At 38.8% G+C, this 26,888-nt stretch overlaps 1 protein-coding gene and 1 long non-coding RNA gene across 4 annotated transcripts in view; one reads left to right on the forward strand and one right to left on the reverse strand.

The window, feature by feature from the left end:
* The window catches only part of LOC103881229, a 32,782-nt gene extending 19,760 nt beyond the window's left edge, over window positions 1-13,022 (reverse strand). For both annotated transcript variants that reach the window (XR_001898948.3, XR_001898947.3), the window contains exon 1: window positions 12,540-13,022. This is a non-coding gene — a long non-coding RNA (uncharacterized LOC103881229). The remainder of the gene's footprint in view (window positions 1-12,539) is intronic.
* A 1-nt stretch (window position 13,023) lies between these two features.
* The window catches only part of FZD6 (frizzled class receptor 6), a 33,809-nt gene continuing 19,944 nt past the window's right edge, over window positions 13,024-26,888 (forward strand). The window contains exons 1-2 of one of the 2 annotated variants that reach the window (XM_003918824.2): window positions 13,024-13,181; window positions 14,135-14,456. In XM_003918824.2, coding sequence (XP_003918873.1) covers window positions 14,280-14,456 — 177 coding nt within the window. In that variant the 5' untranslated portion in view covers window positions 13,024-13,181; window positions 14,135-14,279. The remainder of the gene's footprint in view (window positions 13,182-14,134; window positions 14,457-26,888) is intronic. The other variant, XM_017954621.2, reaches the window with a different exon arrangement.

Raw genomic sequence — 26,888 nt, forward strand, 5'->3', positions numbered from 1 at the left:
ACGGCCGGCTAATTTTGTATTTTTAGTAGAGACGGGGTTTCTCAATGTTTGTCAGGCTGGTCTGGAACTCCCAGCCTCAGTCTCAGGTGATCCACCCGCCTTGGCCTCCCAAAGTGCTGGGATTACAGGCGTGAGCCTCCACACCCGGCCCAATCTTTTTACTGTCTGCGTAGTTTCACCTGTGCATAGTTTTCCATATTTTCAGAATGCTACGTAGTTGCAATCATGCTGTAGTATTTTGACTTTTCCGATTAGCTTATATCTCTTAGGAATATACATTTAAGGTTCCTTCATGTCTTTTCATGGCTTGATAGCCCATCTTTCTAGTGCTGAATAGGATTCCATTTTCTGGATGTACCACAGTTTATCCATCCACCTACTGAAGGACATCTTGGTTACCTCCAAGTTTTGACAATTACAAACACAGCTGCTATAAACATCCATGTACAGGTTTTAGCGTCAACATAAATTTTCTACACCTTTGGGTAAATACCAAGGTGTGTAATTGCTGGATCACATGTTGAGAGTATGTCTAGTTTTATACGAAATGACCAAACTGTCTTCCAGAGTGACTACATGATTTTGCATCCCCACCAGCAAAGATTGAGAGTTCCTGTTGCTGTACATTCTTGTCAGCATTTGGTGTTGTCACTGCTTTGGATTTTGACCATTTTAATAACTCTGTATGGTATATCATTGTTGTTTTTACCTTTGTGTATTTATTTCATTTTTGCCTTTTGCTCTTGTGTGTATACTATACTGTGAAATTTTCCTATTTTCCTCCAAAGTGTTTTTATAAAAGTCATGCATGATTGATGTGAAAGAGAGGCAACAGTCTCCTTTCCACATCAGACTCCCACTTATTCCATGCAGCCATAAGGGACCCAAAGTTAATAGTTTCTTATACTTGCTTGGAAATATATATTTTATCTCCCCTCTCTATCTCTGTCCCTCTCATTATATCCCAGTCTCACCCAACTCAAGCCTAGACCTGTCAATTGTGTGTGTGTTTTTTTAACTAAAGAAAATTTTATGTAGGAAGACAAACTTTCAGTTTGTCTTATAACTGTAGTAAGACCACAGAATGGCTTTTACAATCTCAGATGTCTCTAGTTGTTAAACGTCCCATGTAATTCTCTTATTGTCATTTATGTTACGATGAATTTGTTAATCAAATTAAAGACAACATTTATTCTATCCAGAGTTCTTACTAAGATAGAAATGTTTTATTAATAAGATTCTTGTTTAAATCATCTCTTTCTTTTGAATAATATCTTTAAGATTATAATCCATTCAATTTGAGCAAAAGTATAATCATTTTAGTTAGGGCCATGCTTTAAAATTAAAAATAAAAGTGGTCATCCAAAATTACATTTAAAAAGAGTCAAGACTAACCCATGTTTTTCTTGTGAATTAAGTTGTTCATTGGTGGAGTTACTTGGAGGCTGAATCCGCCTTGAGGATAACTCAATTCTACTTTCAGACATGGCAGTGTGGGGGAAAATCCAACCCAGGGAAAGAGGATAATGAAGAGGACCGTTTGATGAAAAGAAATTCCTCATCATTAATGGAGAAGGTGGAGGGCCAGGCCAGGCAACGAGAGAGAAGAGTTTCCTCTTCCCACAAATTCTTCCTTTGGCAGCAAGGATCTCCGGATTGGAGGAAGGAGTGGAGGGACAAAAGCTGGCAGGGTTTACCTGGTTTGAAGATCTCTGCAATAAAGATCTTGCATGTACATGGGCTGCTCAGGGTTCCATCTCCCCACAAATAAATAAACAAATAAAAAGTTTTAAGTTTTGTCAAATTTATGCATACAAAAGTTAACTAGTAATACAAGGTTTATTATTCAAAAAATATATATGCCAGCAACTTCCTCTTCCACCATTCTCCCTTTCAAAGGAGAAATCAATGAAACTCTTCTAGATGTTTTAACTGCCTCAAAACTCATCTGAATTACCCAACTTCCCTGGTCTCCACTATATTATTTTCCCCCATTCAAGAAGAGTGAATTTTAATTGTGAGGTTCTTAAAGCTTATACAATTTTGAGACTTTTTAAAGAAAAAGAATGTAAGACTCCATAATATCAAATTAGATAGAGCCTTGGAAAGGTCCCTGATGCTTAAGCTTCATTATTAATAGTACATCTGCCTTCAGGTGAAAACATACAAGATCCTTTGTATTAAATTATCCCATTTCTGCCTCTAAACCATCTCCCCGTCCACATACCATGTTGGAAACACCAAATCTCTCAATAATTTTATATTCAAGTAGCTCCCCAAAGCCCACCTCCTCTATAAAATCTGTTCTATTGAACTGAAATATAGTCATATTTCTTTAATTCCACTTTCTCTAAAAATTTAACTCCATGTTTTCCTTCACTTATCAACCTATGATACATACTTATCCCATTGTGCTTATTTTTTGTATTTCTTCTTCCCTAGCTTTATTAAGGTAGAATTGGCAAATAAAAATTGTGTATATTCAAGACATACAATGTGATAATTTGATATACATAAACATTGTGAAATGATGACCACAATCAAGTTAATTAACACATTCATCACCTTACATAGTTACCATTTTGTGGTATGTGTATGTGTGTGTGTGTGTGGTGAGACACTTAAGATCTACTTTCTTAGCAAAGTAGATCTTAGCATCTCGGCTAACTGCAACCTCTGCCTCCCAGGTTCAAGCGATTCTCCTGCCTCAGCCTCCCGAGTAGCTGGGACTACAGGTGCCTGCCACAATGCCTGGCTAATTTTTTGTATTTTTAGTAGAGACAGGGTTTCACCATGTTAGCCAGGATGGCCTCAATCTCCTGACCTCGTGATCCACCCGCCTCGGCCTCCCAAAGTGCTGGGATTACAGGTGTGAGTCACCGCACCTGACCCAGAACTTATTCATCATAAGATGATTTTTTTTCTCCTTTGACGAACATCTTCCCATTTCCCCTATCTCCCCCCCCCCAGCCACCACCTTTCTACTTGCTGCTTCTGTGATTTTGACTTTTTTAGATTCCACATATAAGTGAGTTCTTACAGTATTTGTCTTTCTGTGTCTGGCTTATTTCATTATGTCCTCCAGGTTCATCTGTGTTGTTGCAAATGGCAGGATTTCCTTCTTTTATGGCTGAATTATATTTCATTGTATACTTACATCATATTTTCTTCATCCATTCATCCACCAACAAATGCTTAAGTAGTTTCTATATCTTGGCTATTGTGAATAATGCTACAATGAACATGGACATGCATATATCTTTTCAACATACTGACTTCAGTTCTGTTGGATATATAACCATAAGCATGATTGCTGGATTATACGGTAGTTCTATTTTTAATTTTTTGAGGAACCTCCATACTGTTTTCCATCTGGCATACAGGCATACCTAGGAGATATTTCAGGTTTGGTTCCAGATCACCACTATAAATTTTGCAACAAAGTCAGTCACATAATTATTTGGTTTCCCAGTGCATATTTAGTTTCCCAGTTCACACTATACTGTAGCCTATTAAGTGTGTGACAGCATTATGTCTAAAAAACAATGTAAAATATCTTATTGCTAAAAAATGCTAACAATCATCTGAGCCTTTAGTGAGTCATAATCTTTTCGCTGGTGGACGGTCTTGCCTTGGTGTTGATGGCTGCTGACTGATCAGGGTGATGGTTGGTGAAGGTTGCAGCAGCTGTAGCAATTTCTTAAAATAAGACAACAATGAACTGTACCTTATTGATTGACTCTTCCTTGCACAAAAGATTTCTCTGAAGCAGATGATGCTGTTTGATATCATTTTACCCACAGAACTTCCTTCAAAATTGGAGTCAATCCTCTTCAACTGTGCTGCTGGTTTATCAACTAAGTTACATAATATTCTAAATCCTTTGCTATCATTTCAACAATATTCACATCTTCACCAGGAGTAGATTCCACTTCAAGAAACCACTTTCTTTGCTCATCTATAAAAAGCAACTCTTTATTCATTAAAGTTTGATCATGGGATGGCAGCAATTCAGTCACATCTTCAGGCTCCACTTTTAATTCTAGTTCTCTTGCAATTTCTGCCACATCTGCAGTTTCTTCCACTTGAATTTTGAACACCTCAAAGGTCATCCATGAGGGTTGCAATCAACTTTTTCCAAACTCTCATTCATGTTTTTTTTTTTTTTTTTTTTGACAGGGTTTTGCTCTGTTGCCCAAGCTGGAGTGCAGTGGCACAATCTCGGTTCACTGCAGCCTCAACTTCCCAGGCCCAAGCCATCCTCCTGCCTCAGCCACCCAAGTAGCTGGGACTACAAGCATGCGCCACCATGTTTGGCTAATTTTTTGTACTTTTTGCAGAGATGGGGTTTTGCCATGTTGCCCAGGCTGGTCTTGAACTCCTGGGCCCAAGCAATCTGACCACCTCAGCCTCCCAAAGTGCAGGATTACAGACGTGAGCCACTGTGCCCAGCCTCTATGTTGATATTTTGACCTCCCATGAATTATGAATGTTCTTCATAGCATCTAGAATGGTGAATCCTTTCCAGAAGGTTTCAATTTACTTTGCCCAGCTCTATCAGATGAATCACTCTCTCTGGCAGCTATAGCCTTATGAAATTTGTTTCTTAAATAATAAGATTTGAAAGTCAGAATTACTCCTTGATCCATGGGCTGCAGAATAGATGTTGTGCTAGCAGGCATGAAAACATTAATCTCCTTGTATATTTCCATCAGAGCTCTTGGGTGACCAGATGTATTCTCAATGAGCAGTAATATTTTAAAATAAATCTTTTTTTTTTGAACAATAGGTCTCAAGAGTCGGCTTAAAATACTCAGTAAGCCATGCTGTAAACAGAAGTGCTGTCATCCAAACCTTGTTGTTTCATTTATTGAGCACAGGCAGAGTGGATTTAGCTTTTTTTTTTTTTTTTTTTTTTGAGACGGCGTCTTGTTGTTGTCCAGGTTGGAGTGCAGTTGCACAATCTCAGCTCACAACAACCTCCACCTCCAGGTTCAAGTGATTCTCCTGCCTCAGCCTCCCGAGAAGCTGGGACTACAGGCGTGCACCACCATGCCGGGCTAGTTTTTGTATTTTTAGTAGAGATGGGGTTTCATTATATTGGTCAGGCTGGTCTCGAACTCCTGACCTTGTAATCTGACTGCCTCAGACTCCCAGAGTGCTGGGATTACAGGCGTGAGCCACCGTGCCCGGCCGATTTAGCATAATTCTTAAGGGCCTTGGGGTTTTTGGAATGGTAAATAAGAATTGGCTTCATCTTAAAGCCACCAGCTGCATTAGCCTTTAACAAGAGAGTCATTCTATCCTTAAAAGCTTTGAAGCAGGTATTGACATCTTCTCCCTAGCTATGAAAGTCTTAGATGGCATCTTCTTCCAGCATAAGGCTATTTAGTCTACATTGAAAATCTGTTATTTAGCGTAGCCACCTTCATCAATGATCTTAGATATTCTGGATAATTTACTGCAGTTTCTCCATTAGAACTTGCTGCTTCACCTTTCACTTTTATGTTATGGAGACGGCTTCTTTCCTTAAACCTCATGAACCAACCTCTTCTAGCTCTGCAGCTTCCTCACCTCTTTCCGCCTTCATAGAATTGAAGTGAGTTAGAACCTTGTTCTGGACTAGGCTTTTGCTTAAGGGAAGGTTATGACTGGTTTGATCTTCTATCCAGACCATTCAAACTTTGTCCATATGAGCAATAGGGCTGTTTTGCTTTACTATCATTTGTGTGTTCACTAGAGTAGCACTTTTAATTTCCTTCAATAACTTTTCCTTTGTATCACAACTTTGCTAACTGTTTGGCACAGGAGGCCTACCTCTCAGCCTGTCTCAGCTTTCAGTGTGCCTTCTTCACTAAGCTTAATCATTTCCAGCTTTTGACTCAAAGTGAGAGATATGTGACTCTTCCTGTCACTTGAACATTTAGAGGCCACTGTAGGATTATTAATTGGCCTAATTTCAATATTATTGTGCCTCTGGGAGCAGGGAGGTCCAAGGAGAGGGAGAGAGATGGGGAAAACAGTCGGTTGGTGGAGCAGTCAGAACATACTCAACATTTTTCAAATAAGTTCGCCATCTTCTACGGGCATGGTTCACAGTGCTCCCAAACAATTAAATAGTAATATCAAAGATCACTGATCACAGATCATCATAACAGATATGATAAAAATAAAAAAGTTTGAAATATTGTAAGAATTAAAAAATGTGACACAGAGACGTGAACTGAGCACAGATCACTGGGAAAATGGCACCAATGACTTGCTCCAAGCAGGGTTTCCAGAAATCTTCTGTTTGCAAAAAGCACAGTGTCTACGAAGCGCAATAAAGCAAAGTGCAATCAAATGAGGTGTTCCTCCACTAATTTACATTCCCACCAGTAGTGTGCCAAGTTTCCCTCTTGTCCATACTCTTGCCAATATTTATCTCATCATGTTGATAATAGCCATCCTAAGAGGTATAAGATGTATCTCATTGTGGTTTTGATTTGCATTTCCCTGATGATTAGTGATGTTGAGCATCTTCTCATACACTTACTAGCTATTTGAATGTTTTACTTGGTAAAACATCTATTCAGGTCTTTTGCCTATTTTTTAGTTATTTGTTCTTTGGTTGGTTTGATTTTGTTTTTTGTTTGTTTGTTTGTTTTGTATTTTTTGCTATTAAGTTGTATGGATTCCTTAGATATTTTAGATGTTAAATCCTTATCAGATATGTAGTTTGCAAATACTTTTTCCCAATCCATAGGATTGCCTTTCCATTCTATTGATTATTTTCTTTGCTGTGCAGAAGCTTTTTAGTTTGATGTAGTTCTACTTAGGAAATTTTGCTTTTGTTGCCTGTGCTTTTGATGTCATATCAAAAAAAATTATTGCCAAGACCAATGTCAAGGAGCCGTTCCCTTATGTTTTCTTCTAGGAGTTTTACAGTGTTGGCTCTTATATTTAAGTCTTTAATCCATTTCAAGTTAATTTTTTTTTTACATTGTATAAGAAAAGGGCCCACTTTCATTTTTTGGCATGTGGATATCTAGTTTTTTCAACATCATTTATTGAAGAAACTATCTTTTCCCCATTGTACATTCTTGGTGCCCTTGTCAAAGATTAGCTGATTGTATATATATATAGGCTTATTTCTGGGCTCTCTCTACTGTTCCATTGGTCTGTTTTTATACCAGCATCATACTGGTTTGATTACTGTAGCTTTGTAATACAGTTTGAAATCAGACAGTGTGATGCCTCTAGTTTTGTTCCTCTTTCTCAAGATTGCTTTCACTATCCAGGGTCTTTTGTGGTTCCGTATGACTTCTAGGATTATTTTTTCTTTTTCTTTGAAAAATGCCATTGAAATTTTGATATAAATTGCATCAAATCTACAGATTGCTTTGGGTACTATGGACATTTTAACAATATTAATTATTCTAATCCATTTGTTTTTAATGTAATTTTTAAAATCAGAGTTATTAGCAGCCCATGATCCATAATTGGTATAAAGTTGGTTCTGTACATCAAAGAAAATTAATTTAGTTATTGTCTAAATTACTAAATTGGGGCAAGAAGCCCTTTTCTAGATGCTACAAGCTTTATAAAGGGAAAATACTATTTCTAATATTCGACTTAACCTGGCTGCTTTGGTTTTAAAAAAAAAAGGATAACATATTAAATATTTAAAATGACCAGATGGTAGGTTTGAATCCACTAAAAACAAACTCAGCAGGGCAAACTCACAGGCACAAAATGTAACTCAAAGCATTAGTAGAGCTGAGGCTGTTTTTCTTTAGCATTATGAATCTCTTTATTTGCAATGACTATACCAGAGCTCTAAAGAGGCAGTCTTATACATCAAACTGTCATTAAAATATGTGGCTCTTTCCTGCAGTGTCATGTTACTACTGCACTGAAAATTTTATTTTTCCAGTAATACCGGAGGTAGTAATTAGAAGGTCTATTATTTCTGGCCAACCATAATAGACACAACCATAACGGACACAACCCAAAGGTTAATTGCTATGCTACAAACACTGCAGCAATTAGCTTTTAGAGTAGGGAGTGACAGGGAATGTATTTCAAGTGAAAGTTAGTTTTTAAATAGAAACTATCCTCTACGTCGTGTGCATAGACTTCCTTAATAAATTAAGTCAGTGCATGATCAAATTCACAATGCTACTTGGAGGGAGTGAAGCCATGGTAGAGCTTTTAAGGGTTAGGGAAAGAAGTATTTGGGAGAGAACTTCATGAGGGAAGGGGTTCATACCACTGGAAGTTCTAACTGCTTCCTCCCAAGTCCCTTTATGCTTCTGTACTCTTCAATGCCTCTGCTCAACCCAGCCTCCTCCAGCTGGGGTCCCTCTACTGCTATTTGTTCCTCAAACTACTAATGTCTCAGCATCAGGTCAGTGGCCACAAGCAGGCCTATCCCCTAGTATGTGTATAGGGACCAGGCAGGAGTACAAAGGAGGATACCATGCTTTATGTCTACATAGCTAAAACTCATATATCAAACTAACAAACTGCTACTTGAAATATGTTCTATCCTCCTACTTTGAAAAAACGTACCTTTATAAAGACAGAAATGTTTTTAATGTGTAAAGCTATGTTTTAATGAGTAGGCAAAATATCAAAAATAGATCAATTCAATTATTATTGCACGTGTTTGCATAGTCTGGTGATAGGCTGGAGATGTTTGGGTAAGTAAATAAAAATTTACACAGTTTACAAATTACATATTTACCCCTGTGATATTTACTTTCTTCTCTTCATTTTAGCAAAATCCCTTAATTATATTGTCATAATCAAAATTTTCATAGTCAGTATTCTATGAATACTAATGCCAAATTACATAATTTTCCTGAATTATTGCAGCTCTTGGGATTTTCAACTTGATTTTAACTTGGAGATACTTTGCTCTGCTAAGGCAGTAGCAACTGGAATTATCAATAAAATTCTTAAAGTTATACCTATTTTTTTAAATGAGATATTAAGGTTTGTAGTGTGGCATGTAAGGAGCTTAGCTGTTAATCCGTCCTAACAAAAAGTAGAAAGTTGAACAAACTGAAAATCAACAACTCTTCCTAGATCTAGCAGAGAAGTGGGGACACAGAGCAAGCCGCTGCCTCCAAAGCTGGAGAGACAAACAGGCAGATACAGAGAATCATAATTTATTAGAGCAGCAACCCACCAGCAGAAACCTCCAGGGCCACGAGTACAGGGTAAGAAGACCAGAACTGTAACTGATGAATTGCTAGAGGCTCAGTGTGGTCAAGACTAAGAGTTTAAAACTTCAGGGGGTTAGCCAGGCACGGTGGCTCACACCTGTAATCCCAGCACTCTGAGAGGCCTAGGCAGGCAGATCGCAAGGTTAGGAGATTGAGACTATCCTGACCAGTATGAGGAAACTCTGTCTCTACTAAAAATACAAATATTAGCTGGGCATGGTGGTGTGCACCTATAATCCCAGCTACTTGGGAAGCTGAGGAAGGAGAATCATTTGAACCTGGGAGGCGGAGGTTGCAGTGAGTAAAGATCGCACTACTGCACTCCAGCCTGGCAACAGAGTGAGACTCACACACACACATATACACACACACACACACACACACATATACACAAAAGGGGTGGGGGGCTAGTCTTTGGAGGGCACACCCACACTTTCATAAGTTTTACCTCCAGGAGTTCTTCCAGGTTCTGTCAGTGAAAATCAAAGAAAAATCACCTCCTACATCCAACAGGGAAAGGTTTAAAGTAACCATTTTGAAATATGTCAAAATATTCTGCTCTTTTCAACAAGGCCTGTCCTCAAGAGAAACTACTTTACCAGAGCCTAACCTATTAGTTTTAGCAGAGTCTAACCAAGCTGGTAGATGGCAAATACCCAGCCCCCTCTAGACATCCTGTCCCACCCAAGAAGGGGGATAAAAACTAAGAAGCACTTGTGAAGTTCCCAGCCTAGGGACACAGGCTCACTAAGACTGAGATCTAATCATAGGTCTATGGAATGCTTTCCCTCCTCCCACATCTTAACACCACATCACTAAAGCCCATTTATTCCAGTGCCTTTCACCCAGTACATCATGTCCAGCTTTCAACTAAAAATTACACGGCACGCTATAGAGCAAAAAACACAGTTTGAAGAGACAAAGCAATTATCAGAACTAGACTCACATATGGCAGAGATATTGGAATTATCAGACCAGGAACTTCAAATAACTGATTAATATATTAAGGGCTGTAAAGGTAAATGTAGACAACTTGAAAGAACAGATGGTTAATGTAAGCAGAAATGAAATTTTTAAGGAAGAATAAATAAGAATTGCTAGAGATATAAAGTTCTATAACAGAAATGAAGAATGCCTTTGATGGATTCATTAATAGATTGGACATGGTTGAGAAAAGAATCTCTGAGCTTGAGGATACGTCAATGGAAACTTCCAAAATTGAAAAATAAAGGGAAAAAAAGACTTAAAGAAACAATATCCAAGAACTGTGAAACAACTACAAAAATATAACATATGTGTAACAGGAATACCAGAAGGAGAAGAAATAGAGAAAGGAACAGAAGAAATATTTGAAGCAATAGTGACTGAAAATTACCCCAAATTAATGTCAGTCACCAACAATGTTAGACCACCTCTCTAAAATCTCTTCCAGAAGATAGAAACAGAGGGAATACTTCCTAGCAGCATTGCCCTAATACCAAAACCAGACAAAAACATTACTAGCAAAGAAAACTATAAACCAATACATCTCTAGAACAAAGATGTAAAAATCCTCAACAAAATATTAGCTAGTAGAATCCAGCAATGCATAAAAAGAATTGTACAGCATAACCAAGATTTATCCCAGGTATGAAAGGCTGGTCCAATATTTGAAAATTCATTCATGTAATCTACCATATGAATAGACTAAAGAAGAAAAATCACATGATCACATCAATAGATGCAGAAAATGCATTTGACAAAATCCAACACATTTTCATGATAAAAACTTTCAGCAAACTAGGGACAGAGTGGGGAACTTCCTCACTTGCTAAAGAACATCTACAAAAACCCTAAGGTAACATCATACTTAATGATGTGGAACTTACCTATAGAGGAATAAAAATAAAGAATGACATCCAACTTCTCAGAAACCATGTAGACAAGAAGAGAGGTGGAGTAAAACTGTTGAGAGAAAAAAACTACTAACCTATAATTCTGTACCTTGCAAAATTAGCCTTCAAAAGTAAAAGTCTGTTTCTTCTACTTTTGGTCACCACTGTCCCCTAGCATCAGCCCAGAGGAACAATGCAAAGAGAAAGAGAAGGAAAATGAGGAAAACTGTCAGATAGTTATTTACAGATGAAGAAACTAAAGAGGATCTGAATAATTTGCTCAAGTTCACACAGCAAGTAAGTGCTGGAGCTAGGTTTTGAACCCAGGGGTTTTGAACTCCAAAGTTTGTGTTCTTAATCTCGTACCATTGGGATGAAATTTGTACAGTGAAAGACAAGCAACGATATAGATGATTGCCTAAGTATTCCAAATCCATCCTGACAAAAAAAATTAATAATTCCAGTTAATCATTGCTCACTATATAATTAAATACAATTAAAAATAAAACAGGCTTTATTTCTGTATAAATCAACTTACTACAATTTTTCCTTCCAAATCATGGAACAAGTATTCACTTGAATTACAAAAGTATCGTTTTCAAATGATACTTTAAAAGTGTCGTTTGTAAATGATACTTTAAAAAGTATCGTTTTAAAATACTTTTAAAAGTATTGTTTTTAAATGATACTTTTAGTGATACCTCACTGCCTGGTAATTACTACTTTTAGCGATACTTCACTGCCTAGTAGTCACTAGAGCCTGATCACAAAGATTCATTAAGTTCGTAGAAATTGGAGAGAAAGAGTCTTCCGATGTAGAAACTTAGAAATTTAGGTGGAAATACTCTTCCTACATAGAAATTTACTCTGCAATACATCATCTATCCAGCTTTCAATGATGTTAATATTTCTTCATCACTACCTGTCTCCCAACATCAGTCTTAAGCTTTTGATAAAACTGGGGAGGAATTCCCCTTTCCAAGTTCAAGCCTTTCACCCACAGATTTCAAAACTCTTACTCTGGTTGTTCAGTGTTGTCCTTCTAAGTATGGCAATATGACATTCCTTTTCTGCAACAGGATGATTTATCTGACAAGAATAGCCTCCATTTACAAGTTACTTTGCATTTTTCAAAGTACTTCTACAAGTTCATTTGCTTCTCATACAATTCTGTTTCATAGGAGGGTCTTACAGGATAGGTGTAAACACTTGTAACGAACTTGGCACTATTTGACTTACAGCCAGGGCTCAATTAACGTTAACCATCACTACAACTATTGTCATTCCCATATTGTGAGGAAACTATGTCCCTGAAAGATTAGGGTAATTTATCTAACATCTATGACAGTGTTGGTACCCCAAACTAGGTTGATTTCTACGGCAGTTCAACTTCCTATTAGGGTTTGTATCAATAAAACTGTAGGACCCGCCAGGGCTGGAATCCCACTGCTACCTGAGCATACAGTTGGTGACCAGACTCCCCGAATTAATAAAAGGATTTGTTGTTGTTGTTTTTATAGCAGTTGTCCAGGAAGTATCTCCTTTCGAACTCAGGTCACTGGGCAACTGACTTTACAGAGCAAATTGGCCCCGTTTAAGGATTCTTGGCTCCTGAAATCCGCAAGGAAGTGGGTTCTTTTAGAGGGAGCGCCAAGAGCTTCAAAAAAAGCCTTATAAAGTGAACCCCTCCGGACCCGGATAGCGAGATGGGGCTCAGCCTTGTGCCTCGGGGGCAGTAACAGACGGCAAGGTGGAGGGGGCTTCCCGGGCCCACAGCCGGACCTCGGCACCCCGAGCGCGTTCACCGGGGCCGGGTCCTGGCGGGCCGCGGAGTCAGGCCGGGCGGCGCAGCTCAGGCGGTGCCCGGGCGCAGGGCCAGTCCCACCGCCACCGCCGCCGCCGCCGCCGCCGCGAGCCCGGACCTGCCCGCCCGACCTGGCGGCGCAGTCTCGCGGGATCGCTCAGCTCTCGCTCCCTGTGCGGCTCTCGAGGCAGCTCCAGTCCCGGACGCTCCCCGGAGCCGTCTCAGGTCGCTGGGGGGACGGTGGGCTAGACGGGGACGGGAAGGGAGAGCGGCCTTCGACCGCTGCCCGAGGTGGGGCTCCCACGGCCGGGACTGGGCAGGGGCCGGGCGGGTGCCGGGGAAAGCGGGGCGGGCCTCGAGGGGCGCGAGGGGCCGCGGCTGGGTGAGGCGCGCCGGGAGCCGCAGGTGCTGGGGAGGCGGTGGCGGGACGGCCCGCACCCGAGTTTCCTCGGAAACGGGAGCCGGCTCTGAAAGGCTGGCTGTGCCGGGGCCCGGCGGCACCGCGCAGGCCAGGAACGCGCTGTCTGGCTCTAGGCCTGGGGCAGGTGCCCGGGTGTGGGGCGCTGGCAGACCGGCCATCAGTGTGTGTTGGGGCGCGGGTAATTCGTAATCCGGGGCCCACAGCCTTCCTCCCCCAGGGGACTGCCTTCGCCCTTCCCGCGGGACGGATTTGCGCACTTTCCTTTCGACGGCAGCGCTGCACCCTCCTAGCCAGTGAAAACTGCAATGTTGCTCCTCCGCTGGAGGAATCCTAAAAGTCTCCCTCTAGTTGGCCTTTTGAAAAACGAGAAAACTAAGACTGCTACAAAAATTGACTCTTTAGAGTCTTTTACAAGTTTAAGAACTCTTTGGGTCTTAAGGAATTTCCCAGGGCCTTAGTTTTCTTGTACTTAATAAGCTTTCCAACAGGGGCCCTTAGATTGTATGCTTATATTAATCTTTTATGATTTACTCCGAATCACCAGCGTTCCTTTTTTCCTCCATCTTACTCTTGCCATTCCCCCTTTTAACCCTGTGTTCCATACAGCAGCAACCTCCTAGCATCGGTTTCCTAGAGGTGCAGCTTCCTTAGCAAATGATGCATTCCATGCTAAGGCAGGTGGAAGAGTATCTCGCTAGGACAGAATTTTCCGTTGTTTTTCCAGTGTTTGTTACCTGGGATGAAAATCTTAACTCTGCACTTTGACTCCACATTTGAGTTTATGACAAATATTGCTGATACACCCTCTTGTTTGTTTTTACAGTAGTTGACCCATTTTCAGGTTTTCCTGAAAATGAGTCAAATCGTGAAATGAGGAATTTGAATATTTTATCTTTGGATGGGGATCTTCTGAGGATGCAAAGAGTGATTCATCCAAGCCATGTGGTAAAATCAGGAATTTGAAGAAAATGGAAATGTTTACATTTTTGTTGACGTGTATTTTTCTGCCCCTCATAAGAGGGCACAGTCTCTTCACCTGTGAACCAATTACTGTTCCCAGATGTATGAAAATGGCCTACAACATGACATTTTTCCCTAATCTGATGGGTCATTATGACCAGAGTATTGCCGCCGTGGAAATGGAGGTGAGTAGTGCTTCCTACCTTTATTGAAAAGTAGTTTATGCTCTGTTCTAGAAACTAGTAATGTGACTTATTTTTAAACACAGCCGATTTCTTCAAGTTGTGTACAAGTCGTGTTTTGAAAAGTCCTTTTGAAAATTAAATCCCTCTACTGACTTATGTTTTATGTACATTTGCGGCCCGGTTTAGTAGACTCATTTAAATAGGGTTCATTTTATATAATGAAGTATGGTGACAAATGATTTCCAAATACCTGTACCTGGAAAATATTTTGCTTTCCTGAATCAAGTATGATAGTTCCTCTAAATGTGAATTCTGAATATTTTTCTAATTCAGTGAACATGTAATATTTATTGCCTGGACTAAAAGTGAAGAAATCTACATGTTTTTGTAAGTAGTTGTAATATTCACTTGGTACAGTTTTTCTGAAATAAATAAATTATCAGAATATTTTGTTGCTGTAGACTGTATTTTAAGGTTATCACAAAGTCTCTGAAAAGTGACTTAGTTTTCTAAGCATAGAACATATATGTTCTTTATAAGATACTTGTTAAAAGAAATCACTTGGGAGGAGTACAGTGACACTAAAGATTGCCTTAGGTGCCTTAGTTACCTGTCTCTAGTTTAGAGATATGCAAATTACTAGGGAGTGTGGGAAGAAAGCTACCTGTACAGACAGGAACCTGCCTTCCCATGCAGATTTGTTAGGTTGTTAAGTCTCCTGAAGGGAACTGGACACATGTATTGTTTTTGTAGTTTTTCTCCAGAAAAACTGAGAATAGTAAAGGCTTTTTTCCCTCAGATTGTTGCTAAGAGAGGAAATCCCTACAAATTTAATATATATACTATTTTTAAAATTGATTAGATTTGATTTTGCAGCTTTGAAAGTTTTCTATTGTTGTTCAATTGAATAGTCGTCTGACTGCCTCATTGTGGACTCATGTCTGGAATAGGAAAGCTTATAAATACTAAGTAGATGTTATTTAAAAGGATAATACAGATTGTATTATTGTTATCTTTCAGTGTTTTTTTTCCAAACCGATGCAAGATGTCCTTTTGAACACTGAACAAATGATGCACTGAGACTTTCATTAATCAGAACCATTTTGATGGTTCAGTCTGATTCAATATAAAGTGTATAAAGTATATAGTGAGAATACTGTGAAGCAATAATTACTTCATTCATTCACTTTTTCTCTGATGTTTTGTAGTGTTCATGTTTTGATAGTGTTCCTAAATTTTTTTAATCTGATTTCCTTTGTATGTGATAACTACATACATTTTAAGGTTTTTGTTTTTTCTTTTAGAGATGGGGTCTCACTATGTTGCCCAGGCTGGTCTTGTACTCCTAGGCTCAAGTGATCCGTCCTGCCTCAGCATCCCAAAGTGCTAAGATTACAGGCGTGAGCCACTGCACCTGGCCGACCATTTTAAGTTTGAATGCTAGCAGTGACCTTATAAATTGATATCATCTAGACTCGAGAGATACATCCCTGCTATTAAATGCCTATAATGATAAGATAGTAGCAACTAGCTTTGTTCTACACATGTAGAACCAATTTTTTTTACTTTCAAAAAAAAAAAAGGTACTTTTTAATTTACCTAGCTTCTTTCCCAAGTGGTTTTTGTGCCTGGATATTATCAAGAAGGCTTTTGGTTCTTACCTCTTTTATGTGATTGCTAACACTACCAATCTCTTCATTATATAATTTTCCACATGTAAGTAACTTTTCTCATAGCCTTTGCTAATGAAGTTTTTTTTTTTTTTTTTTTTTTTTTGCTATAAATCATACTTCAGTAAGTTTAAGGATACACAAGAAGAAAGCCCTCAAGCAGTCACAATACCAGCGTTAACCTAAGTCTACAGAAGAAAGGAAAGAGAAATGAAAAGGCAAAAATATTGTCAACCTGGGTCAGGCTTTTAATCCCTATATGTAATTTTTTAGTCTATACTGTTGTGTTTTTCCTACCACCCCATTCCTATTTTTCCTTATACAATAGTATTCTCTTTTAGTTCCTGTATTTGAATGTCCAAAATCCTATAATTTGAGAGTTGTAAGTGACCCTAAAGATCATACAGAGCTTCTTAGCCTTTTTTGTGCCATTAACCCCTTCTCAGAATAAGTTTTAATATTTAAATAAATAAAATGGGTAGGATTACAAAGAAAACAAATTATATTGAAATATACTTATAGCTCAGGTAAAGAACCCCTGAACCCTTCATTATACAGATGAAAAAACTGAAACCCAGAAAAGTTATGATTTGTCCAAGGTTCAGGCACTCCAATCTGATAGTCTTCTCTGTCTACATGGACCATAATGTCATCTTTAACTGTTTTTTTTTTAAGGCTCTTGTCCTTATTGGATAAACAAGATAATATTTCTTATGCTTTAGAATGCAATGTGTAAATTTCACACTTTGCTACTTCTTTGCAAACTTCATTTATATAAAAATTAAACTGGGTGATTGTTTTACCTCTGTTTAGCTCTGTCTTTTTCCTTCTTACAAGTGCCTTGAATACAAAGTCTTATTAGAGCAAAAATAAAATCTGTGTCACACACCTGTAGTCCCATCTACTCTGGAGGCTGAGGTGGGAGGATCACTTAAGCCCAAGAGTTGGAGGCTGCAGTGAGCTATGATCGTTCCATTGCACTCCAGTCTGGGCAACAGAGTGAGACTTTAACTCACCAAAACAAAATGAAAACAATAACAACAAAAACAAAGCAAAAGTTAACTCCCTAATCTTCAGTCTCTCTAGTGGTGCCACAGTGATTTTACTATAATTCAAATTTGTGCAGTCCACTTTAGGGTTAAAATCCTTCATCATTTTCCCTAAAGCTGGGGAAATAAAGACCTGATTCTTGAGCACCCCAGGCCCTTCATGTGAGACTCTGGCTTCTTGTCTAGTCTCCCATCTTGTACCATCCCACATTGCACACACTGCTTTAGCCAACTGACCTGTTTGGAGAATTCAAATCCATATTACTCTCCATCACCTCTGTATCTTTACACACACTGTATCCTCTGGTGAGCTGTCTGTCTACCTAGCTTTCTTCACCTGCTCAGTTCCTTCAGGTCTCAGTTAAAGCAATAACTGTTTTTAGTGAACCCTTCTTTCACCTTTCTCCTGAGCATATTTAATCAGCCCACTCTACACCCTTACAGTACTTATAATGTACATTTGTTCTTATACTTATCATGCTGTTTTACAGTGATCTACATGTCTCTAGATTGAGAGTTAGTTGAAGGTAGGGATGGTGGGTTTGTTTTGTTTTTTTTCCATTTCTATCCCTAATACTAAGTACAATGCCTCTGAGCATGGTAGAGGCTCCATAGAAGCTAAATAAAGAAAAAGGTAGGATTTTATGTCCCAGTAAGTCAGCAAAGGGAATTTTCCCTCCAAATCTTTACCTTCCACTTCTATCATCTATAGTGTCCAAATCAAAGACATACTAATATTTTTAGGTGGTTTACATACCATTCTTTTTCATCCTGTCTGAGCCTAGCTTTAATGAAATTTATCAGTTGACATCCTCTGTTTTGCTTCCCACATTAGCTCTACACATACTCATTAGAATTTGTTTAAAGAATTTGATTTTTAACCATTTCTAGTTATTTATATGAAGTAAAGGAATTCAACTTTTGATTGGACCGTTGGATTATAAGCTATATGCGTCTTTTTTTTTTTTTTTTTTTCCAAACATTGTACTTTAGTCCTTAAGTGTATATTCCAATTGAGTACTAAAGTATAGCTGCTTGTAACTTGGCTTTTACTAAAAATGTGTTTTATAGCTTCTCTAAAGATCAGTTTAGGTTTTACACCTCCAACCCAATTGCCTTTAGTTTCTGCTGGTTCCTATTGAATTTCCAGGATTCACTGTGTATTAGTGTTAGGATGAGGGGCTGAAGAATTGCCTGATGGCTATGGCAATGAATTGTACTCTGTTAGCCACCAAGAATCCCATATAAGTCAAGAGATCTATCTCATTCCTTTTTTGTTCCTAGTTTTCATTTTGTAACAGCTAACCTGTTCTATAGAATGTAAGCATTTATGGTCATTTTTAATCTGTGATTATATGAGATGGTTTAGAGCAATGGTTCTTAAACTTTAGTTCATAGACCAGCAGCTTGTGAGCTTGTTCGAAATGCAAGTTCACAGACTGCTACCCCAACCTACTGAATCATGATCGCTGAAGATGGAGCCCAGCTGTGGTTTCACAAGCTGCCCAGGTGTTTCTTATGAGTGTTAAAGTTCAAGACCCACTGGTTTAGAAGTTTGGATTGCAGATTTTTACTGTAAAAGACAAAATTATTTTGGTTTTCCAGACCATACAGTCTCTGTCACAGCTATTCAACTTTGAAATTGTAGCACAGAAGCAGTCACAGAAATATGCCAACAAATGAGTGTAGCTGTGTTTCAATAAAACTTTATTTACAAAAACAGGCAGTGTTCAATAAAACTTTATTTACAAAAACAGGCAGTGGGCTATATTTGAACCAGGAGCTACAGTTTGCTGAACCTTGGTTTAAAGTATTTGAAAATGTTTTAAGGATACTGTAGAATGTAATAAGTGGACATTATGTGCATTCTTATGTTAATACATTACCTGAGTTTTATGTTACTTTCCGCATAAATTTTTTTAAGTAAAATTTATCACAAACAAAAAGGATCTCACTGGGATATGTTGGTTCTTTAATTTTGTTTCGGAGATTGCTTAAAATTAGGGACTTCAGTTTTTTCCTTATTTTATTATGTGAACCTGAAATCATTTGTATTACAAAGAGTTAATTTACAATTCTGCATAGTAACTGGGCTTTGTAATGAAAAGGATGTACAGTCTAACTCTCCCAAGTGGAAAAACAAATGGCTGCTGCTTTTCCATTGTGTTCCTTTTGTTTCATATCTAGAGCATTGTTTCACATATTGTGAGATTGAGGTCCCTTGAGAGACTGATTTCATCCCGAAAGAGCTAAGACTGATGTAGGGAAAATGGAAACAAGAATGTTGTATTTTTCTATTTCAATTGCCTTCATTGAGGTCTAGGCTTTTGCCAGGTCACATATTGTGTTTGGAACAGCAAGTGGTCATTCCCCTTTTAAACAGTCTAAAGGGAAGTGAGCCAAAAAAAAAAAAAAACAAAAAAAAACACTTTCCTTTCCACCTGTTAATATGTGCTGTTAGAATGTCTCTATTCAGTTAAAAATAAATGGAGAAAAACTGGATAGACAGACTTTTAAGGAAAATATCTATTTCTGTTGCATAGTAGCTTTTAAGCATTTTTATTTTCCTGCTTTTCGAAGAGTCCAGTCCCTTCCTGCTTTCACCTTTCTTCCATATTCTCTACCCTTGTATGTCCATACACAAAGAAAGAAAATGTTTAGTGAGATTAACCTGTTTGTTTTTCAGGAAAGACTATCTGAAAATAACTGTAGCTATTCTGAAAGTAAGATATTAATCATATAAAATGAAATAAATACTGAGAAGTGTTCCAAGCCAGTTGCGTGTATAATGACTACTGTTGTGTTTTAAAGGTAGAAACCTTCCTTCATGATGTTGCATTGCAGTAGCAGGAAAAGTCCCTTGACTCCTTCTTTTGAATCTGCAGAATAAGGGCAGGCCTGTATGTGAAGAGAAAGGATATTTCTCCTGGGAGGCTCTGCTGAGAAGCACAAGGTTCCTAGCCCATTCCTTAGTATTCCACGGGAAGACTGTTGTGATTATTTCCTTTCCCCAAGAACGTGGCATGTAAAATGAAACTTTATTACTCTAGGTTATATATTTGTCATGTGTTCGTTCATTCATATTTATTGAATATGTACCTGAATATATAGCTTTCCCAGAATTGTAGTTTTTCAAGTTCTAAGGTTTACATTAAAAAAATAATTGATTCTAGATCAATTCCTTTGTAGTATCAATCAGTTAATATGTACATTTGTCTAATTTCCAAAGGAAATCTCTTTTGGAGAAATGATTTAAATTTTCTAATGGTCCCTCACAAGAAATAGTTTTAAAATAACAAGTTTTCCATTACGGAAATAATGTAAATTCCTGCTTTTTATTCTCTTGTATTCCAGGCTCCACTTTACATTTTTTAAAGAAGGTGATTTGCCTGAGATTGATCACATTCATGAAAATAAGTAACAAAATTTGCACCACTTTCCTATACAGTAGTCCATTGGCATTCTCAAAGAATTTACTCGAGACTTTTATAACCACTTTAACAGTATTTGCCCAGTGAAGTGTAACTGAAAACATTTAAGGGCCCCTTTAGACTTTAGTGAGCCTGTTGTTTTGCTAAGGTTCATCACTTTTTTTCAACCACATTTTAAATTTCTTTCACTCAGTTTTCATCACCATCATTGTAAATCGACTTTGTTTTTGGTGCCAATTTAGAGCAAGAAATATAACTTTTCTTACTGCATGGGAGTTATTGTGTATGTCACCATGAGTAGAAAGCACAAATCTTGAGCTTAGGATCAGATGCTTTGGAGTCACTTGGTCTTGTTCACTGTTGATGCGGCTTGCTTCCATGTACCAGTGGGATTCTGATTCATGCTTCAGAAAAGTGACAAACATTTATATATCCCATATTTTCAGTACTCAGGGAAGCAAGGAACTGCCAAGATACTGCCACAGGACCACTCTGCTTAGGTTATGCTTTATATATTTTTAAGAAACCAAACAGTTCCTTCTTTTGATCCCTCTCAATTAAAATTCTAGCCCAGACTTTCCATTCAGGATCTTACAGTGCCACCTACCCCAGGGCCCATATTATGGTTCCTCCCATTATCATATTATTATAGCATCAGGAGCTAGCTGGTCCTTTCCCTGTATATTTCACTGAGACCAGCTGGTATTTATTCATTCAACAAATATTTGAATGCCTAAATAAATAAATATTTGAGGCACTGTTCAGGTACTTGACATACAGTAATGCACAAACAGACCTCACAGAATTTATATTCTGGTGGAGGGAATGTAAAACAACCTATCTGTTTTTGTCATTGTACTTTCAGTTCTACTTTTTGACAAAGGCTTATTTTCTTAGATTACTTTTTTGCCCTTGTTTACTCATTTCCAAAAAATACTTTTAGACTTATTTTAATATTGTTTTGCCCTGGTCATTTCTTCACTGGTTTTATATAGCTCTTAATTCTTTTAACTCTGAAAAAGGAGCCTCCTTTCCTTGTGTTCTAAGGTTTTTGGTGTTTTTTGTTTGTTTGTTTGTTTGTTTTTGTTTTTATGTCCTTTCCACCTTAGATAGGGTACCCAGACTGGTTAAGCAGAAAAGGAATTGATTATAAGAGTAGCAGGTAGCTCATAGAATCAACAGGTGGGCTAGAATTCAAGCTCAGGCTGTAAGGAAACATGCTACAGCTAAGATGCTGGCACAGGTATAGTCTACTTGGGAACTTATAAGCAGGGGATTTCAGTGAGGACGAGTCTTGGATAGAAAGGATCCAGGATACTTAACCTGACACTAGATAGTTGGTTGAGCCTGCTGGGACATGATACCATATTGAGGGCTTAAGATTGGTTACTGCTCTGCTTCTGGCAAATGAACTACTCAGCAATAGCCAGATGACCCCAAGAAGGAGAAGTCTATGCTATTGGATCTGGGCACTCTTCTGCCACCATGACCCTTTTGTTCCTGAGCCTATTAACCCTATACTGGTGTAACTAGAGAAAAGGCTGATTGACATCCACAGAGTAGATTATTTAGTCTACACATTTAAGAGCCTCCTCTGTCTTGGGACCTTTGGGTTTGCATTAACATACAAAAAAAATTTTTATTTTTGAGATTATAGGCCCATTTTGGAGAAGTCCAGTCACATACTGCTTTTCTGGACTCCTAATACCAGTTCTCTAGAACTCTTCCAAGCTCTTGTTGCTTGCAGGTCCCTATCTTGTTATACCATTAGCTATAGCCCATGAATCAATGTAACTTCTTACCTGAGACCATCTTTCTACTGATAACATAGACAGTGATTGAAGTTCTGCCTGCTAGGGTCACCTCTGAATGGAGTTATAATCCTGCAGTAGCTCACTCTTGGCTGGGGCTAGCTATTGTAAGCCAGGCTGTAATTGTTTCTTCATGAGTCATTTGGTCAGAGGGAACTCTCCTTGAAGCCGTAGGTGTGTTTTAAGGAAAGGATTGTAATATGGCAGAAGCAGGCATTCTGAGAATGTGCTACTTTCCCATATCTTTGAGATCTACCCGGCCACTTGAAGATGAATGCAACTGGTCCCTGACATCATGAGTTGGTGAGTTCAGTAACACTCAATTCATGAGAGGTAACTTGACTTGATGATCTCTAGATGTTCTCTCCTGTTTAGTTTCTATGAGGAACTAGTAGCAAAAGCCAAGTCCCTTTTAATTATGTAGGGTTAATCTCCTCATCTGCACTTGTGTCTTACTATGGCATCTAGAGTACATGTCTATGGCCTCATCATCTTTATGTCTTCGATAAGATAGATTAGTGTGATGTCCTGTGAAGTCGGTGATATGTTTCACTGACTGAATTTGAGGCACAGAGTTGAAGAGCTGATGTTCCCCTAAGGCTGAAGCTCTTAAACTTTGGTGTGCATCAGAATCATCTGAAGGACTTGTTAAAACACAGATCACTGGCTCCACCCCTGAGTCCCTGAATCAATAGGTCTGGGATGGGGTGGAAAAATTCCACATCTAACAAGTTCCTAGGGGATGCTGATGCTGCTCACTCAGGGGCCACTCGTTGGGAACCACTGCTCTAAGGCAAGTTGGCAAAGATATGCTGCTGTCCCTGCTGGGTAAGAACAAATTGCTTTTGTAGAAGAAAAAACTGGCTAGCTTAGAGAGGCATACAAGGTGCCTGAGCTTTACTATTTGCTACAGGAAAGAGACCACATCTGGAGAATCACCTTAGCCAATTGAGTTGAGGTTGCTTAAGACAATCCACTGGAAAGTTGAAATGAGCAGGTGGTGGGAACTGTTACCCCTGAGTGTGTTTCTAGTGGTGTTGCCAATCTCTGAAAGTCCCCTTAATCTGCAGTATGGTTTTTGATTTTCTATCATGGTAGGGAGGGAGACCCTAATGGTTTTTGTTTGGTCCCTACCATAATAACATTTACCCAGGAAACAAATATGACGATTGTGCTTTTGCTAAATACAGCTGTTTTAAGTGTACATACATGAACTTGGAAAATTGCAGTGGGTTGGATTTAGGTCTCACTGAACCCTTGTCAAAAGCCCATTTATCATCTTACCTCCAAAAGCCCAGTCTCTGAAGCTAGCACAATGAATCTAGAATCTCCGAGAAATAACCCCGTATCAGTATGTCTTAGCCCCATCTAAAATTGTATTATTTCCTCCTCAATTTGTAACCCTCAGAAACCAATATAAATTACAGTCTTACAACTAGTTTGTAGGTCTTTTTTTCAGATTCGATTTTGACTTGATGCTCCTAAGGCATGCTGGGGTGAAACTCTCGTTATAGGTTGAGACATTGAAGACTGGTGGGATGGGGCAGGGGGCTGTTTATTTTCTTCTTACAGAAAGGGTCCACCTTGAGAACTGCAGGTTCCGAGCACTCTGTGATATCCTGAGCCTTGTCATGTGTCCCCACTACAGAACTCTAGGTCTCACTGTTTCCTAGTTACAATATCACCAGGTCTCTTACATGAATGGGAAGCACATTAAACTGATATAATTTAGCCACCTGCAGATCAAACTGCTTGGTTTTCAACTCCTTAAGCCTTAAGTCCTTTTAGTCCTTGTGTGTGTGTGTGTGTTTCATTTTTTTTTTTTAAAGACAGGGTCTCACTCTGTTGCCTGGGCTGGAGTGCAGTGGCACAATCATAGCTCAGTGCAACCTGGAACTCCTGGGCTCAAGTGAGCCTCAGGCCTCAGCCCCAGAGGCAGCTGGGACTATAGGGCTGTGTGCATCCAGAACCTGCTAATTTTTTTTTTTTTAAGAGACAGGGTCTTGCTGTGTTGCCCCGGCTGGTCTTGAACTTCTGGCATAAAGCAGTCCTTCCACCTTGGTCTCCCAAAGTGCTGAGATTACAGGTGTGAGCCTCCGTGCCCAGCCTAGTGTTTTGCTCCCCACCTTGAGTCAAAAATTCAGAGATGCCAGTTTGTTATTCTCTTCCTAAACCAAGCAGTACCGTTAGAAGTCAACACCCTACCCTACAATCTGAATAAGTCATGCTTTTTATATTATTTTCTGGTTCTCTGGCAGCAGCCACTCATTTGATCTCCCATAGCCTCATGTTCACGGGGCACATCACTCTAATATGTACAGAGAAGCTAAGCGAAAACCAAGCTAAGTGCTTACAAGGATAACTTAATTCACTTTGCCATGCATTGCCAGATTTCCATCTTTAAATACTAACAGGATGCTCACTGCCTTTGGCCTCAGACCAGAAACCCAGTTCTAGAGTTCCTCCTGTTTTGCTGAGATCACCTGCAACCCATTCTGTATGTTTTTTTTTTCTGTACTGGTTGGTCTTCTTGATTACAAACAACAGAAACCAATTCTGACTAAGGAGAAAATAGATAGATATTGGACAGCTTGTAAGATTAATGGGAAGGCAGGAGAACCAGGTTCAAAATGTAAGGAGGAGCAAAGGGAACTGGGGCATAGCTAAGGTCATACCACAGGATTAGTTTGTCACCAGTGCCAATACCATTGGATACTCCCTGAGCCATTGTCACTGGACACTTATTTGGCCACTGCAAGAATTACTGATCGCATTGCAGCTTCCTCAAATAATCTGACTATATCTGTTCTTTTGCATAACCCTCTCCCCAGGAATCACAATACCCAGAGTATACAAATGGCCAAGCTTAGGTCAGGAGCCTATGTTTTCATTGCCAGGTTGTATCCCTGAATCCCTCTTAGCTTCCATGGTGTCTTACCTACTTTTGGATTCCCCCAAATAGTAAATATTCACTCTAGAGCACAGTGCAAAACAGTGTTACTCTCTGGGAACAGTGATTCATACTTGTAATCCCAGCATTTTGGGAGGCTGAGGCAGGAGAATCACTTGAGCTCAGGAGTTCAAGACCAGTCTGGGCAACACAGCCTCTCTCTACTTGGGAGGCTGAGGCCTGAGGCTCGCCTGAGCCCAGGAACGGGAGGCTGCAGTGAACTATGATTGTGCCACTGCACTCCAGCCTAGGCCACAGAGTGAGAACCTATCTCTTAAAAAAAAAAAAAAAAAAAAAAAAAAAAGTTCCTTACCAAGGAGAAAATTTCACTGTAGCACCTACAGTTGTTGTGAAATTGATCTCCAGTTCTTCTACTCAATTCTTTGTTACCCTCTTCCTAAACTTTTGAGCCATAAATCTCCTTAGTGGTCATCTAGTTCATCACTCTCACTTTACTGATGGATACTCTGAGACTCAGAAACAGAAAACTACCTGCCAAAGGAAGCACAGGTAGTTAAATTAAATAGTTAGAATTAAAGTATTAGAATTAAAGAAGAGTTAGAACCTAGTTAGGGTTAAAATGCTGGCATTATTTCCAACGAAGGATTATATAAAATACTCCATGTATTTTGATTTTGATTCTCGTTTTTCATTTTTCTTACTGTTGGCTCAGGCTGTTTTTCACGATAGAGATGTGAATTGCCTTCTCAGATGTCCTCTTCTTTCTCATCTCTGCCAGTACTAATAGTAACTGCTGTTTCCAGGGATTTCTGCCAGGGACTGACCATTTCCTTAAAGGAGCTGACCTTTTATTTCTTGAGTTTTGAAACTGTAGTAAATAGCACTGTTTTGGTTATTGAATGGTAGAATCTCAGAACCAACATTGATAGTTATTAGATGAGTTTTTTTGAGAATGAAATTTGAAAGGAGGAGTTTATAAGTGAGATCATGAAGGCACTGGGTTACTAAGAGAGTTGAAGAAGGTGGTATCACTAAAGGGGAGTAAAAGGAACAGACTGATGTGACCAGGTTTGATATCTACTCAATTCATGGATTTGCACTTTAATTCATGAGTTTAATTCACAGGTTTGGCACTTACCATGCTAAATGCTAGTTTAATAACATGATGAAATTCATAGCATAAAATTAAGGACATAAGAAATATCTCAATGTGTCATGTTAGATTTGGTTTCTGAGAATGGTACCCAGGACATTTTGAGGAAGAACATAAAATATTTCGATCATGATTTTTACTTCAAAAGACTGCAAATATGTTCCTCCTAGTTATGTTTCAACAGATTGGTATAACGAGTTCAATACTAGGCTGACTACCCATTATTTAAAGTGCTGTGATTTGTTCTGAAAGTATTCTATATGATGGAATACTTGCTTTTGCTTCAGGAGATACATCATCATCTGGAATGTAATCAACATAGCTTGAGGTTTTATAGTGTTTGATATGTATCCTGTGAACATTAATTTTTTTAAACTGAAGAGTTTCTTTCATGTGGAAGAGTCCCA

The sequence above is a fragment of the Papio anubis genome, chromosome 8 (assembly GCF_008728515.1).
Source record: "Papio anubis isolate 15944 chromosome 8, Panubis1.0, whole genome shotgun sequence".
In the NCBI taxonomy this organism is placed as follows: Eukaryota; Metazoa; Chordata; class Mammalia; order Primates; family Cercopithecidae; genus Papio; species Papio anubis.